At 40.8% G+C, this 19,713-nt stretch overlaps 2 protein-coding genes across 2 annotated transcripts; one reads left to right on the forward strand and one right to left on the reverse strand.

Annotated features, from left to right (window-relative positions):
* Positions 1–381: 381 nt before the first annotated feature.
* On the reverse strand, positions 382–15,884 carry LOC144642795 (VPS10 domain-containing receptor SorCS1-like). The gene is made up of 11 exons (XM_078501876.1): positions 15,736–15,884; positions 14,861–14,943; positions 13,592–13,680; positions 12,492–12,678; positions 6,970–7,272; positions 5,960–6,072; positions 5,145–5,258; positions 4,402–4,507; positions 4,117–4,246; positions 3,330–3,538; positions 382–2,626 (listed from the first exon to the last, which is right to left on the reverse strand). The coding sequence occupies exons 2-11, from the start codon at positions 14,889–14,891 to the stop codon at positions 2,562–2,564; spliced, it is 1,347 nt and encodes a 448-aa protein (XP_078358002.1). The 5' UTR covers positions 14,892–14,943; positions 15,736–15,884; the 3' UTR covers positions 382–2,561.
* LOC144641744 (uncharacterized) lies at positions 10,039–11,665 on the forward strand. Its single transcript, XM_078500774.1, has 2 exons — positions 10,039–11,071; positions 11,638–11,665. The coding sequence occupies exon 1, from the start codon at positions 10,054–10,056 to the stop codon at positions 10,834–10,836; it is 783 nt and encodes a 260-aa protein (XP_078356900.1). The 5' UTR covers positions 10,039–10,053; the 3' UTR covers positions 10,837–11,071; positions 11,638–11,665.
* Positions 15,885–19,713: the final 3,829 nt, after the last annotated feature.

Here is a 19,713-nt window from a genome sequence, read left to right on the forward strand (position 1 = left end):
GCACCCCCGATCCTGTCATATGAGAGTGCCCCTTCACCCACCGGGCTTTATTTCATTGATATTTTTTGTTATAAGATTTAAAGGGGCGGAGGGGGGGGGGGGGGGGGTATTTTCGAGGAGTGACGGGGAAACTTATCGGGAATTTACAGGAGGGTACGTCGCGTTTGTTCGCCGAGGAATGAATGCTGACTAGATTTCAGGACTGCACTTTCATTTTTAAAAACGTCCCCTTCTTTCGATTATGTTGCGGCGTTGAAATGCTGTTCGTAAAATGCGAGGCCGAGTTTGGGAACTGGAGTTTTCTTTTGAAAGTAGGAGTTTTCCGGTCGATTGTGGGATTTTCGGAACATTTTCGTTCTTCTGTGTTAAACAAACAATACATTATTACTAGTAAGCATCGTCTGTTTTATTATTTTCTACATCCAACTCACTTAAAAAAGTCGAACTATTTGTTTATAACAAATATTTACAAGCAAAGGAGCGCTTTTACGGCGGCGTCTTGGTGCTCTCAAACAACTTTTACTTTTTTAAGCTTCACACCCGATGAACAAAGGGGAAAAGAGGCCATCCCATAGGAGATTTCCCATTTCAATTGTTTGAGTACACCAACATGTCACCGAGAGCGAGCCGTCTAATTGTTTCAACATAACCCAGAGATCGATCTATTCAGTCGGGGGAATGTGCCAGTTTTGGCAAATCTTCGTTGAAGCACTCGTTGAAAAACAAGCGCGAGCGCTCACGAATACTCCGAAAGCCGTCGCGCGTATAAATACGTCATGTTGCTTAGCAACTTCTGGAATGAAAACCGCGGGCTCAGTCACTTCTCGGAGAAGTGATGTCGCCATCAACTGGTACTTGTTCCCCTGACTGTATTCAACAAAACGTTCAGTGAAAGTAATACATTTTAAGTTTTGGTTTGTAATTTCTGCAATTTTTCTTACGCGCGATCCCCAGGCAGTCTATCGAAAATTAGACCGCGCTTGTGTAGCCAATCAGATTGCTAGTTTGCTAAATTATATAAAATAGTCGCTCACTGGCTTATGCTTAAACACTCTATATTCTAAGTTGGTTTCTGCGGAAATGAAGTTGTTATAAATAAAATAAAAAATAAACTAAACTAAAACTACATAACACACTGTAAACATGCATCGCAACTTACTCCTTCGGTTTGTTTAAAATCGATATAAATAGCCGTTATTAGGGCATATATCACCGATTTTGGAACTATACTTAAGATCTCCGAATATTTATGCCCGGGCCAAACGAGGACGAGAGTCGACTCTCATAAGAGTTTTTGCCAACTCTCATCAACTCGGACCAAAGAGAATGAGTGTTCATCAAACTCTCATCCACTCTGTGAAAAATTTGAGCTCGTTCAAAGTCAATGCGAGCGCATGAGAGTCCACGAGAGTTCCATGTCAAACAAGAGTGAGAGTTTGAACTCTCAGCAACTCTCATCCTTGTTTGGCCCGGGAGAGTGGAATTTTACTGAGTTGAACCATTGCCATGCCATTTCGTTTGCGCCTTTTTTTTTACTTTTTCCTATTTATTCATTTTAAGAAGCAGGAGCTAAAGCTTTGTGACTACATAACATGTTTAAAAAATTGCACTGTCCTTAATTATTTTCAGTTGCATCTATTGTTAACTTACAATTTCGGGTTTTGTAACCTCTCTCCTTAAGGGTTATTGTTAAGTGCCTGGCTCTGCACCAGAGAGGATTCCAATTTAGCAGCGACAAGTTGTGTGTCCGTTTTATTGTCTGTTATTGTTACGATATGGAATAGGGCTACCAAACCCTAACAGTGCGTTACTTGAGTCCCCGTGCAACGATTCACATTGCTGAGCACCGAAGTTAACCATGGCAAGAAGACTTCGAAAGTCTAGAGAAATCATTGCCCAAGAAAATAATTACTGTGATGGTGGTTTGGGTATATCATCTTAATTATTAATTAACATAGATACTTAACGATTACTGTACTCCTTAGTTATAGTTTCGATTATGAAGATGCGTATCAAACGCTCAAGACAATGTTTTATCACATTGCCAAACACCTCGACCTTCGTCGAAAACATCGCCGTACTTTTATGGCCGTAGTCAGACTTTTGGCATACTAGACGAGGCAAGATCTGTGATCACCAAAGGCGCGAACTGGTAGTGGAGTCTGAGGGCACGGTCCCAGAAAATTGTGAAATCTACAAGCTCTAAAACGCTATAATTCTGCATTTTTCATAAGATGTTTCTTCAGAAAAAATAATCTTCTTCAAAAGGGGATTACTTTCCCAACTAAACGTAACTTGTATTTTTTAATTTGGGGTTAAAATCAAGACGAGGCAAGTGCCTCGTATAGCCTCTTGCGAGTTACGGCCCTGACTTTCAACTCTTTTCTCGGTGTTTGGAAATATGATGAAAGATTTTCTTTCGTGTTTCATGTAATACTTGTTTGATGTATTTCTTCACATTAAAAAAAATGCACTGCAATATTATCATCATTGTTCAGGGTTACTGGTGCTTAACTGCATCACGGAAAACCGCATTAACACACGAATTATGAAATTATTGTTCAGACGTTCACATTTTCCTCTTGTACTTCACCATTCTGGCCAGCAGGCATCAGAGTCAAAGCACCTGTAAAAAAGACAGGGTACGTTTTTGATTAAAAAACATACCTCGTACCAGAAGTAAGGCGGCAATAGCCCGAGGAGTGAGGGGGGTGGGGAATTCCTGTAGTGGACTACACGGGGAGACTCCGCCCAAAAGGGGTTGGCATCAAATAGAAAACGGTGCAAATCCATACTGTTTGATTAAGGCCCGGCCAAACGCACGAACATTTCAACCCAACATATCGCAACATTGTTGGGTCATGTTGTGAGATGTTGTGAAGGTGCTGGCCAAACGCACTCAACATTTGGACGCAACATAGCGCAACACTGTTATGCACAACATGTTGCGGACGTTTGGCCATCCTGTTACGATATCTTGCAGCATGTAATTGTTAAATGGCGAAAACTGAACTAGTACGCACGCTCTGGCGCAACAATGTGGCGCGAACGTGGCCAAACGAGTACAACATCATGCAACATCCAAAAATGTTGCGAGATGTTGGGAGGAAAATTTGACCATTTTCAAACCAGTTGAATGCTTTTTGGTTAATTAGTGAAATCAACGGAATGCTATTTCGCTAATCAGTGAACCATTGGAGTACCGTCCAGGGCTCGAACTCGGACCACTGCAGCGCGCTAACCATTAGGCCACCGCGCCTCGCCATACATTTTTACATACATCCGTAATTATTGACCACAATTACTCTCACAGTAATTAGATAACTTACCACCGTCAAAGTTGTCAATGAGTTCGTCATCGCTGTCAGGTTCAGGGGCTGCACTGGTTGGTACTGGCACATATCGCAGTGATCCCCCAGGCTGGGGGTGAAGGGATTGTTCATCTTCAGTGTCATCTTCTATCAGGGGGTCCCTAAGTTGTCCACCGTCACTGTATAACCGCAGGTGAGTGTAACGAGAACGCAGCAGATTGTAGCGTCTGGAGAAGAAACACAACAAGTAGTGTTAGTAGAAAACAAGTATTTTTTTTGTTTTGGGGACCAAAAGGATCAATGACTAGGTAACGATTTGATTGGTATGCTGTGTTCATTTGAAATACTATAATATAAGCCGTGGGCTAATACTATTTCGTAAGGGTTTTTTGGTGGGCTTATACATTGGGGAGCCTATATCTGGGTGACAGGGGGGAGAGGGGGCTTAAAAATAAGTAGCGATATACTGCAAGAAAGCCATAATGTATAAACGTTTTGATATGCACTCTATATTTTGCAAATTTGTTTTGCCCATTTATATTTAAAGAGCGATGTTCTGTTAGGATATAAAGGAGTTTCTATGGGAACGCCAGCTCGTAGGGCAAATCAAAATACAGATGACACATAAAAAATGGATAGCAATGCCACATACTGAAATGTCTAATAAGAAGTTTACTTTGTATAACAAAAAACTTGCTAAGAATCCCAACTTGTGAAAAGCTGACCAGTTGATTCTTTACAAACCACGATCAAAAAAAAAATTTAGCTCTGGACTACCAGGAATACAGAAAAAACTTGCACAAACCTGAGGAAATACAGAAGAGTCACTACAAGGAAAACCACAACCAGAGCTGCCGCAATACCCACACCGATGGCCAACCGTGTTCCTGCTCCAGAGTTAGTGGAATCAGTTGGAGATGAACCGCCACCAAACCCTGTGATAAAATAACAGCATCACAATCAGCATAATTTCATCAACATTGTAATGACCAGTGTAAGTTCTTCTCACCGCTCGACAGAGCTAGAGAAAAGTCCCGTCCGGTCGTCCGGGATCGTGAAAAAGGCCTAGTGCTTAGGTTCATAGCGGTACCTCTGTCTGGTAGGACCTCTACATGTGTGACACGGATAGTTGTGTCTTTAGGCAACTGGATCTTCACTGCACCTTCATCCGCTTTTTCTTTCAACAGCGCCACAATCTGTCATAGCAAACATGTCGCAAGTTATTACAGGGTTCGTACACTTTTCAGGCCAAAAATTCAAGGACTTTTCAAGAACTTTCCAGGACTTTTCTTGGAAATTCAAGGACTTTTTTTTCACGAAATTTACCCCAAATCAACGATTTCCAGTCTGTTATGCCGTTGATGTGCTTGCTGAAGAACTAAAAAAAATCGCTTATTTTGGCGGTCTTCTCATTGCCTTGAAACCTTGTGACGTTCAATAAAAAAACAAGGACTTTCAAGGGGCGACAACTAATTTCAAAGACTTTCAAGGCCTTGAATTTTTATTTTGAGTTTCAAAGACTTCCAAGGCGCGTGCGAAGATTGTTTTTGAGGGACAATCCTTTGGGAAGAAGGGATGGCGAAGCGGTGAGAGCGCTTGCCTCATGCAAATGTGGTCCGGAATTAATTTGATTCTGGGTCGGTGCCCTACCTGGGTTGAGTTTGTTGTTGGAAAAAGCCCTCGAAGTAAGGACGAGAACCAGGAAAGGAAGAGGGAGGGAGGGAAGGGAAACACTGCAACTCAAAAGCACATTGCATTGCCCCTGGAAACTCCCACCTGGCAGCACTGGCTGGATTTTAACTTTATCTATTTAGTAAATTTTATTACAGTTACCTCTGTTCTTGTTTTGCTGGTATTGGTTTGAGCTGGAGTAATGGATACATCACATCTTGTAGGCTTTCCACGCAAAACAACAACTTCAAGACGTGAGGCTTCAACATCCAGCACCTAAACATCACACCAAGAATACAATTATCCCTGTACAACACCCTCTCGGGCAGGACGACTTTGTGCAATTTTTGCCGCGTTTAAGTTGTGATTTCTGTAATTTTTGTGGAATACCGTATTTATTCGATTAAACGCCGCACATTAAATAAACGCCCAAAAATATTTTCCATGATTGTAACATTGTTTTAAGATATTGAAAGTGACTTTTCAGACAAGCATTTAAACACTTTTCTGTTTTTAAAATTCAAGTGTTCAGTTAGATACTATTGTTACCAAGAAATAAATGGAATTTTAAATAAACGCCGCACTCGACTAAACGCCGCCCCCGAATCACGAAAAATTTAATAAACGCCGCGGCGTTCCTTAATCGAATAAATACAGTAACGGCGATCTCAGCACGGGCCAAAAGGTCAAGTCTTTCGGTTGTGATTGGTAGATTTCGATCCATTTTTGCTTGTTACTGTTTTTCAAGGTTTGTTGGCTGTTGCCATAATTATGATTGACAGCAAAAAAAAGCAATAGTTAGTTGGGTTTTAAACTACGGAGTTTGCATGTTTTTGAAAACCGCAATATGATATATAAAAGGAGAAATCCCTCATTGAACTATGGCCAAAAAGCGAGTCCCTGCAAAAGATAACCTCACGGGATTTCATGCAACATGAAAAACAAATCACAAAGAGAATTGAGTGAACGAGTATCACCTGGCAAAGAGCAGCTTGCAGGCGCTGCGAAAAATACTCTCTCCATCCCTTAGTGTTGTCATTTTCATCATCAAGTGCCAAGTCAAAAGACAGACGCACAGTGGTTAGATCCTCTGAAAAATAATTGAAAAAAAAAACAGTATCGTTAGTAATATAAATAATAATGTTGTGTGGCAAAAATTACTGCATGCTCATTGGCTGAGAGCACGTCAATTAATCCCAAACAGTACAGAAAGTTGAAATTGAATGCAAAAAGTTGAAATTAAATTGATTTACAGGAAAGTCGGAAAACGCGCCAAACAAAATGGCAGCCAATGTCGGAGTGTTTGAGAGAGGGAAAATCGAGCAAAAACATATCGATTCATGAAAGGTTTGACCGATTTAACCAAAATTATAAGTATAAGTATAGTAGGAATTGGACGTTTGTGCAGCACAAGAGAGGCTTTACGAAACTACTGAAAGCTAACAATCGTAGATTTTCTTATGCGACAGTTCATAGAGAAGGAAGATTACAAGCTTGAATTGAAGTTGCACATTTCAACCCATACCGATACAAATGAATGAAGAGAAAAGCACCTGGTAATGCATGACAAAGAGCTTTAAAATTCCGTAGCAGAATCTGGATTTTACAAAGCCCAGCAACTCTGTGAAGTTTTTACAACAAATCGGAAAGGTAAGCGACCGAACGCGTTTTGTTTGTCTTCCACTTTCAGTGAATTTTTTGTGGTAATTTTTTATAGTAGAACCCCGGTAACTCGAACTCGCATAACTCGAGCAACCCCGCCGCTAACTCGAACAAACTTCCATTTCCCTTGGATTTGACCCCACTTTTCAGTCATTTTACTCGGATAACTCGAAAACCCTGCTAACTCGAACTAAATTTCGGCCACGGATGCCCATTGAAATATCCCATTAGCTCTTCTTGTCGTGTAATCGGATTTTGCAATATTGTTATTTTTTCTCTCTCTTTTTAAATTGCAATAAAGTTGTTACAAATAAATAATACTAACCATATACAGTAATTGTAACATGAGCACTTGTTTGTCCTATCACACTGATAGCAGTGACAGAGACATCATGTTTCCCGGGTGTAGAGAATGTATGAGACACCTCGTAATCCCAGGTCAGTAATGGCTTCTTGTTCTTGTTCTTGTCGTCCTTTTCGAAAAACCACATAAAATGCACAAAGCCGTATGATGGACTGTACTCGTCTGGGTTCACCAAGTTGTTGGAGTGAAGGGTGACGTTGAACCAGGCCTCCTCGCCAATGACCACTGCATGGGGTGGGTCAATATTTATCGCAGTGATGGGATCTAGCAAGAGAGAAAAAGGAAACAAGGCAATGGCATCTACAGTAGAACCCGGTAACTCGAACTCGGATAACTCAAACAACCCTGCTAACTCGAGCAAACTTCCATTTCCCTTAGATGAGGGTCTCAATGGGGTGGTGGCTTTTACGATTAACGGTTAAAATTTGGCTGTTTTACGGCTAACGGTTATTTTTTTCCATTACGGTAAACAGAAGTTAAAAATTAACTTCCATTGTTTTTAAAAGTTAAAATTTTTTTCCATTGTCGGAAAACATATTTTTTGGTCTTAGGACCATTCTAGGACGATGAAGTGATCTAGTCTGTTTCGTTTAAAAGTACTGACCGATTTTTTTACGGTTAACATATTTTACGGCTAACGGTTAAAACATTCCAATTTTTACGCCTAACGGCTAAATTTTTGGCCGTTTTACGGCTAACGGTTAACCCCATTGAGATCCTCTTAGATTTGACCCCACTTTGCAGTCATTTTTCCTCGGTTAACTCGAACTTGGATAACTCGAAAACCCCGCTTACTCGAACTAAATTTCGTTTTCCTTGATCAAAATTTGGGTCAAATTTACCCCGATAACTCGAATTCCGGTTCTTGTAGCTCGTCACGGATGCCCATTGAAATATCCCATTTATAGCTCTTCTTGTCGTGTAATTGGATTTTAACACTAAAACGAACACTTCGGCAATTTGATTTTAATAAGAGCAACAAAAAGATCACATATTTGACAGTCATTTTCCACTCTTATCATAAAAATGTATGATCGTGTGAGAGTTTCTGACAAGATAAGTCTAATTTGCACTGTACTGTGTACTGCACTGAAGTGCTGAAAAAATCGATAAACTATAAATTATTAACTTGGCAAATTAAATATTCAATCGACCCTGATAACTCGAAACCCCACTAACACGAACTGTTTTTCATTCCCCTTCAGAGTTCGAGTTACCGCGTTTCTACTGTATTTGTATAAGAAATCGCACGAACTCAAGTACAATTCGTGTTTAATAGGTACGAGTGATGTTTTAAAAGTTCTCGAAATTGCAGGAGCCTTTGAGTCTATGGATCAACTTCGGAAATCATCGGAAATCTTCGGGTCAGCTTCGGAAATCTTCCGAAGTCTTTGAAAATCTTCGGGTCTACTTCGGAAATCTTTGGAAGTCTCCGAAAATCTTTGGGTCGACTTCGGAAATCTTTGGAAGTCTCCGAAAATCTTTGGGTCGACTTCGGAAATCTCCGGAATTCTTCAGTCAAGTTTTCTTGTGAACGACACTTGAAGAAGAAGGCAACAGCAGTGGCCGAAACGTCCAAAAACAATATTTTTAGCCAGTGTCAACTTATTAATTCGAATTTTTAACATGCCTGGCTACAACCCGAACATTTTTAACTTCATTCGTAACAAGAACGGCAGCGAAGCCCTGAAATTGGCTAGAACGCTCGAACGAGTAACAATCAGTGCAACAAGATTCAAGGACCATCTTCACTTCAATCACCGACTACAGGACAACAACATCCTGCCAAAAAGTCTCCAGTTCAATCCACCCGTCAAGAGCAGAGAAGGCTGGGAAATTGCTAAGAATGCAGGCCGAGCCTACCTAAGGTTACGCATCTCGAATTGTCACACGCAAATCAAGAAGTTCTCTCAACGTTTGTCCCAAACAACGCTCAAGCTACGAGGGATTATTAACAAAGAATCCTTCGACACCCTCCTCCACACGATCAAACAAAGATCACAGTGGGAAGCACAACAGAGAAGGAAGAGTCACAAGAAGAAACTCTGCAACATCTTGCCACGTCCACATGCGCGCGAAACCAACCTCAAGGAGAAGTGGGTCGTAAACATCTCTGATAGACCTCTATCTACAAGCGAGAAATCAGCATTAAGCCTCAACTTCAATTTTGCTATCACTCGTAAGAGTTCGCCAGTGCCTCAAATTGTTTCCTTAATTGAATCCGGCATAGATCAGCTCCCTTACGCCGAAAAAGACCTTATCAGAGCCTCGGTCACCTCCGCCATCAACAATTGGCGTCCTCCTCCACGAAGCAACATTACCAATGAAGAGGAAAAAGCTCTCAGAGATCTTGCCAAGGACACGTCGGTCACAATTTTACCAGCCGACAAGGGCCGAGCCGTAGTCGTGATGAATACCAACGACTACGTCGATAAAATAAACAACCTTCTAAATGACGAAAAAACCTACCACAAGATAACAGACAAAGGAAGGAACCCAACATCGAGCACCGAAAAATCTCTCAATAAACTTCTCCTACAGATTAAAGATCAGCCAGCCTCGCATGACAGCAGCAAGAAACAGTTGGAACCGAAGCTCTACTACAAACTTCATAGCACCGATTCCACACCAGCGTCTTTTTATGGCCTTCCTAAAATCCATAAGAAGAACATCCCACTCAGACCGATTATGAGTGCCATTGGATCTCCCACTTATGAACTATCCAAATACCTCGCCAACATCTTGTCACCTCTTCAGAATAATAAATACACAGTTCAAAACAGTGCATCTTTCGTCGAAAAGATCCGCACCTTGTCAGTAGATCCCGACGAGATCCTAGTATCTTTTGACGCCATGTCACTGTTTACTTGCATTCCGACCCACCTAGCAACATAAGTAGTTAAAGAGAGACTGGATTCTGACCAATCACTACCGGAGAGAACCAACTTGTCCATCCAAAATATCATGGCACTTCTACAGTTCGTCTTCGACAACAATTTCTTTGTATTCCGAGGCAACCATTTCCAACAAATTTTCGGTTGTCCGATGGGATCCCCAGTGAGCGCAATCTTGGCCAATCTCGTCATGGAACATGTCGAAGAAAATGCTATCTCTTCGACCCCTAACCCTCCCAAATTGTGGTTTAGATACGTAGATGACAGCCACGTATGTGTAAAAAGGGAATGCGTAGATGAATTCCACTCACATCTAAATTCCATCAACCCTCACATCAAATTTACAATCGAGGTAGAATCAGAAGGTTCCATTGCCTTTCTTGACACCAAAACAACCAGTCAAGAAGATGGCTCGATCACCGTGTCTGTCTACAGGAAAGCTACCAACACCGATCGTTACCTGGATTTCAAATCACACCACCATCCCCAGCATAAACACTCGGTCGCTCGCACCCTCATGGATCGCGCGAGGAACATTCCTTCCACCGAGGAGGAAGTATCACGGGAAACTAAGCGAGTAGCGAAAGCCCTCGCCACTAATAACTACCCTGCAAATTTTATTCACAATCTGCGCCAACCGAGTAGACAACAAGAAACAAATGATATCGACCATCGTGGTTTTGTTATCCTCCCTTACGCCAAAGGTTTTTCCGAAAGAATTGCAAACGTTCTTCGTGGCTTCAACATCAAGGTCGCCCATAAACCTATACGTACCATCTCGAATATACTGAAAAAAACAAAAGACAGGATTGAGAAAGAGGATACCAGAGGAATTGTAAAAAAGATCAAGTGTAACGATTGCGACTGTGTTTATGTTGGTCAGACATCACGCGCGTATGAAAGAACACGCAAAGGCCATCGCAACATTGGATAAAAACTCTTTGTTGGCAAAACACCATATGCTTAACGACCATCAAATAGATTTGGAGAGCGTCGAAATTGTTGACAGGTCAACGGTGTGGAAACAACGACTAATTCTTGAAGCTTGGCATTCTGTGCGAGATATGAACGCTATAAACGAACACATAGCGCTACCAAACGTTTACAATAGCATTAAGAATTCATAGACTCATTAAGAATGCTCTAGAGACTTTTGTTGCACTCGGAAAGTTCATTTAGGGCCTGTTTATATGGAGGAGAGTTGTCCCTGCTAGGAGGGTTACCCTCCATACCGAGCCACCCCGGGCGAGAGAGCTTTTTATACGTTTCTTTATAAATAGCTACGAACCGTTTACATGAGAAATTACAAAGTTGGCTCGGGGGACAGGGTGACCCTGGGTGGAGGGTCACTCGCTTTGAAGGTAGGGTGACCCTTGGGAGCGAGCCAACTTTTTTCCATATAAACAGTTTGGTTATTTTCGCCTCGCCTACCAGGGACAAGTTGACACATACGGAGCATGCGCAAATGCTGGAATCGGCCAAAACAACATTAAAGTCGACGGTAAATTTGTCCAAAATGGTCTTCGTCGATGTTTCAGCGTTCCTAATTTTAGAAAACGCCGCCCTAATAGATATTTCAAAATAACTCTCACCAGTCTTTTGAACAGACAGGGCCAAGTTTTGGCTCGGTCAACAGGGACAACTTTCTCATATAAACGCTCGGTAAAAGGTAGCGCGGGGGAGAGGGTAACTCTCGTACCAGGGACAACTCTACTCCATATAAACAGGCCCTTAGTTTTTATCACACATTCGTTACATATTTTAACAGGACGCTGTTGAACATTTGCATTTTTATCTTGCTGACTGAAGAATGCAACAGTAGTGGCCGAAACGTCCAAAAACAATACTTTTAGCCAGTGTCAACTTATTAATTCAAATTTTTTTTTTTGCCTTTCTGCTGTTCTAGTTTTCGGAGGAGATTTTCATCGCAAGGGACTTTGCGTTTCACATAAGGTCAGGTTTATATTTGGAACGGACATGGTGTCTGAAAATTTTTAAACGCACACAAGAACAAACTAGTTTTAGTTTTGATTGAGAAGATATATCAAACAGTCAAGAGAGTGATGCTTTAATTCATGCGGAAAAGTTTATGTAGAGGCCATGACTTTGTGAAAGAAAAACCGCTTCAATAAAGGATTACAGGGTATAAAATTGTTTTAACAGTAAAATGTTGAAAACTTGCATGAAATGGATGAGATTTTAATCGACTGCAGGCTATATTCTTTCTGGAACCGATTTAATCTGAACTGATCTGCTTTATCTAGCGATCAAAATATATGGTTACGCAGCGGACAAATACACTCCTGCATACTTAAATGAATGAATTTAGATGGTTACAGAGGCATTAAGAAACGGAATTCAGTACAAAATTTTCCTACTTGAATGTGGACAGTGAGTTCAGAAATCACTGGCTCGTCGAGGCTGCAGGACATAAGCGTCAAGCGGCTTTGTTGACAAATAAAAAAAAAATACGTAATTTGGCAAACCAAGTTATTTCTTTGCCTTTGGAAGGAATGTTTGAACCATCACTAGTTGCCACAGGATTCCCAGCTGTTTCAGCTGTTGCGATTGTTAGTGTAAATGTCATACCTTTCACAACGATGTCAGCAGTTACCACAGACCGCCCAGCCATGTTGGCAGCCGTGAGACGCACAACAAAGTCGCCATGTTTGCTGTAAGTGTGTGACACACGCTCTGCATTACTGAGTCCAGTTATGTTGAGCACAGCACTGCCATCCCCAAAGTCCCAGGCATACCATGTGGATTCAGTTGAGCCCTGTCAGTTAATATAATTATAATAAACAAATTAACAGAGAATTATGATGTCAATGCAGTGTTTTCCTGGAATGAGTGATAAACATTAAGTGGGATTGGCAGGACTTATGTTTACACTCGGTATATTCGGTATATGTCCTGTAAGCGAGGACAGCTGGGTAGCTCAAATATTTCAATTCTTTGGGTGTTTTTTTTTTAATAAAACAATTATTCCACTCGTAATTGTTTGATATGAGATAGTTATAGCCAACTCTGCGCCATCTACCATCTCATATCCAACACGCGCCCATGGGATAATTGTTAACTATAATATACTCAGCTACACTAGTGTCGTAGTATTACTCAGACCAAAGTTGCCACACTGCCGGAGCTATCCCAGTTTCCCAGCTTTGAAGTGACAAGGAGTATTATTACCAATATTATAATAACTAAGTATATTTAATAATAATTAACTATATGTAGAGAGGAAGCCACATCAGTTCTAGCTGTTTTTTATGCGTGTCCTCTATGTTGGTTTTTCAGCGGGGAAGAGGTAGCCTGCAAACACAGACGTTCTTCCGGCTGTCGTTCAGAGAGAAACAACAGCTGGAAATACGTCTACGTTCGCAGGCTAGGGAAGGGGAGGTTGACCTGAAAGCCCGGAGAAAAACTCTCTGAGCAAGGTGAGAACCAACAAACTCAACTCACATCTGGTATCTGGCTGGAATTGAACCCGGGTCCCACCGGTAGGAGGCGAGTGCTCTCACCACTGCGCCATCCCGGCTTCCCAAGAGTGAAATGCTAGCCCATTTTTTGTTACCAGTAGCTTTCTCATAGGTTGCAAGTTTTACTAAAATAAATTAAGGCACTGCATTTGACAGTAAAAAGTAATCAATAAGCCTTTTTCTTCAATCTGTGTATGAAATATGTAATACCTGTTTCTGGCTAAGGTTAAAATTCACTTGCTTGTTAACTTCCACAGTCTTCGAAACAGCCGCAAATTTGATGTTGAGCTGTCCAGGGGCTAAGAGAAAACAAATTGATTATGATTATTTTTTATTTATATTTGAATAAAATAAGCAAGTTGACCGTGTCCAATTAATAAAGGTGACCACTTTATAAAGGTAAAGTTTACAGCAACTGATTGACTTGAGAACTTAAAAACAATGTACATTATGGACAACTCAAGACAAGCATTTTGTCTTAAACTCCGTGCAAATGATTTTACAAAGTGAATATTTGCAGACAATGTCATTTCCTTAGGATGAATTATACTCTCAAAAAGATACTTGCGAGTCTTGCACAGCCTATATTGGATAAACTCAATTTCGCGTGAGAGGAAATGGTGAAAAAATTAACTTCTCGCACTGTCACAGATTTTGCTTGTTTTTTGTGTTTAATAGTGAAGATAATAAGGTAATCATTAATGAACTGATCTATTAAAAAGTGGGGGGTCGCCAGGCATCCAACATACAGTGGAACCCCGATATAACGATCCTCGATATAACGATATTCCCGATGTAACGAAGAATATTCCATGTCCCGGCAAAAGTTACAATAAAATGTATGGGACAGAACCCTGATATAACGATCTTCGATATAACGATATTCCCGATATAACGATGAGAATTTAGCAGAACGAACGTAAAATCTTTCCCGATATAACGATATTATCAATACTCAGTCACAATTTAAGCAAAACACTGAATTTAACACAATAACCTTACAATAATCGAGAAATTTCTAACGTTTCTGTCACAGCCTTGTTGGATTATATACCGCCCTGATACGAAAATAATATGGTGTTCTAAGCCTCTTTATCAACTTTATCCCCTTTATCCTCCTTGTCATTCAATAGTTCTCTAAGTTTCAGTATCTTTGACTAGGTTAATCCCGATTTAACGATATTTTCGGTTATTTTACGGCCATATCGTTATGTCGGGAGTTTCGATATAACGATTCCTCGATATAACGATATAATTTTCTTGCTCCCTTGGCATATCGTTATATCGGGGTTCCACTGTATTGCATTCATGCAAAGTTATTGCAGCCACCACCAGCACTATGATTGACTAGTTTCTTGCTCTGTGTGCATACTCAATACATGACATAGTAACATGTGCACAGTAAAGAAACACACATTCAAACAGTCAGCGCAAACATACTAAATACAGGCTTGACTGTATTATTACAATAGCATGTACCTTTAGTCGGACAGGGCCTCGTCTCTGGCATTAGCTTGCTTAATACTCCTCCTTTACAAAGATCCCCAATTACTTTTCTGTATCTGTAACAACGGACAAACAATTGATAAATAGATTTAGCAGGAACAAAATAATACAGTTTAGCCAACCTCGTTCCCAGGGTCTCTCTCTCCTGCCCTCCCCCCCCCCCCAGGTTGCAGTTTAGCCTCCTGTACGCGGACACCTGAAGGACCAGAAGAAGTGTCCGCTTAGAAGCGGTGTCTGCTTATAGGAGATTAAAAATGTCGCATTTGTATATGGCTGGGACCAAAACTACAACCCCTGACAAAAGTCCCCCTCCCCTCCCCTTCCCTCCCCTGAGTTATAACTCTTGAACCCTGATGTCAATGTATCAAATCGTCTTGAAAGACATATACATAACTTATTTTGCTGAATGGAAGAATGGAAGAATGGAAAACATTGAACAGTTTTGTACTTGGTAGTGTTTAAGTGAACAACCACTCATGGAGCTGTGGCTTCATAATTAGAAGGTACACCAAAACAAACTCGAACAAACTTCCATTTCCCTTGGATTGAACTCACTTTTCTTTCATTTTTACTCGGTTAACTCGAAAACCCCGCTAACTCGAACTAAATTTCGTTTCCCTTGATCAAAATTTGGGTCAAATTTACCCCGATAGCTCGAATTCCAGTTCTTGCAACTCGCCACGGATGTCCATTGATTAGATAAGCCTAAATAGCACTCCGGTCAGCCTACAGTTAGTTAGGTAGCTTGCAGTTAGCCTTTTTATTTGGAGTAGGGATTTTTGCCTCGCATGCCTTGCAGCCTTGCCTCGCACGCTTCGCACACTTGCAAGACTATAAATAATTCTTACCCACGGCTATGCTGGTAGGTTCTTCCCTCTGGACAGACAGTTGGTACAGGAGCAGCAGAGCTAGTCGCTATACACACTTCACCAAGCACGCTATGCTCATAGCCAAAGTCACTAAATATTAGTACAAATACAAATAAAAGTAAATTAACAGTTTAATAAATGAAATGGAGAAATCCGATGAAAAGTCACGGCTACATTATAAACAAGGATGATTTCTGAGCATTATAAATGACATTTTCATACAAACTGAGATAAACTAGAAAAAGACAAGCTGATATTTTGTACATTTATGTAAATGCAATCCGTTTTAATCTTCTCCACGTTTGCCCATCTAAGGATAATTATTATTAGCTTCTCTGTTTTTCTTTTGGGTTGTTCAACAGCTTTAAGTTGTTATTGGAACATTTCAGTTATAATAATTCAATGACCAGTCAGTAAGTGCTGAATTTCCACAATTAATTGAACTAGGCCGTTAAAAAAGAAGTCTAAAACAGACCAATGGGGGAGCAGGGATGGCGCAGTGGTGAGAGCGTTCGCCTCCCACCAATGTGGCCTACAATTGCTGTTTTTCACACTTGAAACATCAAAAAATTAAGTAATTCCCCCTCTCCCACCTTTATATTTTTTTACAATGTTGTGTAACATGCAAAAAATATTGCCTTCAATTGCTGCCTATTTTTGCTCACGAAATAAAACCCACTTCACAAGGAGTTTGGCCACATTGCGCCTTCCAACACTGAACGGGGGGGGGGGGGGGGGGATGGGGTTGATTGTGCCAACGAGTTTTGTCAATGATTGTAGGTTTGACTGTGGCCAGGTGTCATATGTGGGTTGTGTTTGTTGCTGGTTCTTGCCTTGCGCCGAGGGTTTTTCTTCAGGTACTCCGTTTTCCTCCCTCCTGGAATCAAAGATCTCTTCGAGATATCGACTTTTTTTGCATGAAGTTAGTATGAGTAGAAGGTTTATCCTGGGCATTGTTGTTCGAACATATCATGGAAGAATTCAAACGTCTTTCAGTTCAAGCATTTTTTTATTTTCGCGGAGTAAATGCTGTACTTGTCAGTCGCGACGGCTGGGTGCTTTGCGACTCATATACTTTGGTTGGTTAAAAAAGGTAAACTTTGACGTTTGCCTTTAACATGTTAAATCGAAATAGTTGTTTCCTTTCGAGTTAGAAAGATTTCTACTCGGCTTAATGCAGAAAAATAACGCCTGATCGCAGGTTAGGTTACGCACGACAGAGTTACCTTTTGTCTCGTCACGCAATCTTAACCCCACATTGAGAAGTAAATTTTCGTTTGGATATTACCAAAAGCCGCTTCTCCTCGTTATTCTTTACCTTACGGCTACACATCCCATTTCTAACGACTACATTTTCAGCAAAACAGTTGCTGTTTATTTTTCTAATGGCGATGCATTAACTTCTGAACGGAAGAAACGTTTAACGTTTACTGCTTCCACCGGAAGTAATTTCACAACAGGCTACAAAAACACTTATACATATCACTTAACACATTTAATGATGTTGCAATTAGCGAAGCGCACTAATGACGTCACAGAATGATTTGACCCCCGGTGTGAGTCAAAATTCGGACAAACAAACCGCTCTTAGCCTGCGTAGCAGGCGTTGGCGGCCACTTTGGAGGCATATTTAGCGACTGTTTGACAAAACCATGGCCAGATTGGCTCGGACTTCGGAAAGCCTTACCTGTGCAACGTAGAAAGCTCAAACCGTGGTTTGAAACAAAAGGTTTGTCAAACAGAGCGATTATTCAATAAATGTGTAAAATGTTTTACTCTCAGTTATTGAATGGATTATAAAGGCCCGATTTGCTGCCGGGATTTGCTGAAAGAAAACATTTATTTTTATGAGAAATGCAAAACTTTTACACTGTTCTTAGTGGCACATTTTGCAACACAACAGAGCTAACCTCAGATTTATGCCACCACAAAATTACACAAAGAAACGCTCGTCCGATCGGTCCCCTTGCCTGACCCGAATATTTAAAGAGGTCAATTTCGTTACACAATTGTCGCGGCAAATACTATTTAATATACACTGTTCGAGCTCGGCAGCTGTAGCTGCAGTCTGTAATAGTAATGGGAATAAATAATAGCTTTATTTAAATCAAACCCGCCGTCAATTCCATTAGAAAGGCGTTTGAATAGCATAATATTTTCGCCCTCTATCTATCATGTGTCGAAACAGATCGGATGGCCGGCGATCAGTGCCGTCAAATTCGGGAAGAATTCTGAACTTCTTGCAACCGACGATCTTTCCGGTGCCTAAATGAAGCAAACATACAAGTGCTATCCTTCGCAATTATATAATTCGATAGTAATTCGCTATCCGCCGCTTAAATTTCTCGGCAGCCTGAATAATTTTGCAGTGGAAATCAACGGTGTCATTACCGGATCTTCGACTAATAAATTCAATTTTGGGCCATTTTTGGATACCTTCAATCTGTTTTTCACTTACTAAAGCAAAAATGTTTGAAATCTATCATTTTCGAGCCTTTCGAGAATCTCGGCCTCAAATTGTGCCTTTCTCGCCCTTTTTTTCTTGTCAAGAATGCGTCCCCTCCATACAAAGCCTTTGCCAAAACTAAAATTGTTGTCCGACTCACGCAGGGGGGGGGGGGGGGGGGGGTATCATGTGGCGAAATCTATTTTTAGTAATAGTGCGCTTTGCTAGCTAGATGATGTTGCAATTCTAAATTGTGCAACTCAGCAGAAATAATCAATTGTCACGAAATGAGTTCCCTTTGGTTAACTATTAGCAACGTTTTAGTGTGTTCGTGCGGGTAATGTTTGACCTCCTGACCTCTTTCAGTGCTTTGGCTAAATTAAAGGCACGGCGCCGCACAGTAAAATCTTTAGAAAAGCAGTCACTTGAGAAACACACAAGTCGTGTTTGCGTTAGTCACGGAGTGAACGTGACATGAATTTCTGCCTAGCCGGAAAAATGCCTGCTTACGCATGCAAATATTTATTTTGTTCCGAATGTTCAATAAAACAACCCAAACCAGTTCATTTAAAAGAAAGCCAAATCACGCCAAAATAAAGAGTAGACTATAAAGGCTATCCCATTGTCTTTCTCCGTTTAGCGTCTTCCGACAAGCTTTTGGTAATTCCCCTGGCGCGATGACGTGTATCCCGTGCTTTGACACATTCTTGCTGAGCTTGCAACTTACGTTTCGATAACGTTTCGATTCTCAAAATACCGTCAACTCAAAACAAAAATTAGGATATCCAGAAAATAAGTCGTTGTTTTGCAATATTTAACACGTTCCGGGTAAATTGTACGACTTGTACTCGCTCCGAGCCAAACGCTTGAGTAACACAACAATAAATATTTCACACAAACAGAGCGCAGAGTATTCAAACTGAAAATAGGTGAATGATTATTTATAGCTACAAGCGAGAGATCGCGTGACATGGGTCTGACGTAGTGGTAGTTTTAAATAGCTTGGACATGTCCAAGCGGTCTTTGTTTTCGCTATGTGATTTTAGGTTAAATTAATATTAGCGCCTAAAGACTTGTACTAGTAAAAATTGCGTTCTTAATCGTTTTAAACTTCGCAGCCTTCGAGCGCTGAACCCCTTACATTCTTGATTGGTTATGTGACGTAAGATTTGGGCTACTAACGTTTTTGATCCTTATATAATGTTAGTAAATTTGACAAGTCACGTTTTTTCTACAAGAACGGAAGTGCTGAAGCACAACTATAGAGTGACACTTTACAAGTCACGCGCTTTGATCACCCACAGCGGAAAGTATTCCCTTGAGAAATTAAAACAGTCCCTTGAGAGTTAACAAGAATGCAATCCCTTCCGGTTCAGATTTTAGCCCAGGTAAACGCTATTCTTCCTCTTTTTGCTTGTAAACAAGCAAAAAAAGTCGAAAAAAACCAACATTTCCAAATTCCAATTTGACCTGGATAGAGGACCCACATGAAAACCAGCTAGGGCTGATGT

Source organism: Oculina patagonica, chromosome 2 (genome assembly GCF_052425735.1).
Source record: "Oculina patagonica isolate OP01 chromosome 2, crgOcupat, whole genome shotgun sequence".
Taxonomy (NCBI): Eukaryota; Metazoa; Cnidaria; class Anthozoa; order Scleractinia; family Oculinidae; genus Oculina; species Oculina patagonica.

Bases quoted from the DNA above. Each gene is read 5' to 3' on its own strand.
- LOC144642795 (XM_078501876.1), bottom strand. From the start codon at position 14,891: ATGCCAGAGACGAGGCCCTGTCCGACTAAAG. The intron at 13,681-14,860 runs GTACATGCTATT...GTTTTCTCTTAG, and splicing joins GAGGCCCTGTCCGACTAAAG to CCCCTGGACAGCTCAACATC. The intron at 6,073-6,969 runs GTTAGTATTATT...ATTATTTTTCAG, and splicing joins TGTTACAATTACTGTATATG to AGGATCTAACCACTGTGCGT.
- LOC144641744 (XM_078500774.1), top strand. From the start codon at position 10,054: ATGGGATCCCCAGTGAGCGCAATCTTGGCCAATCTCGTCATGGAACAT.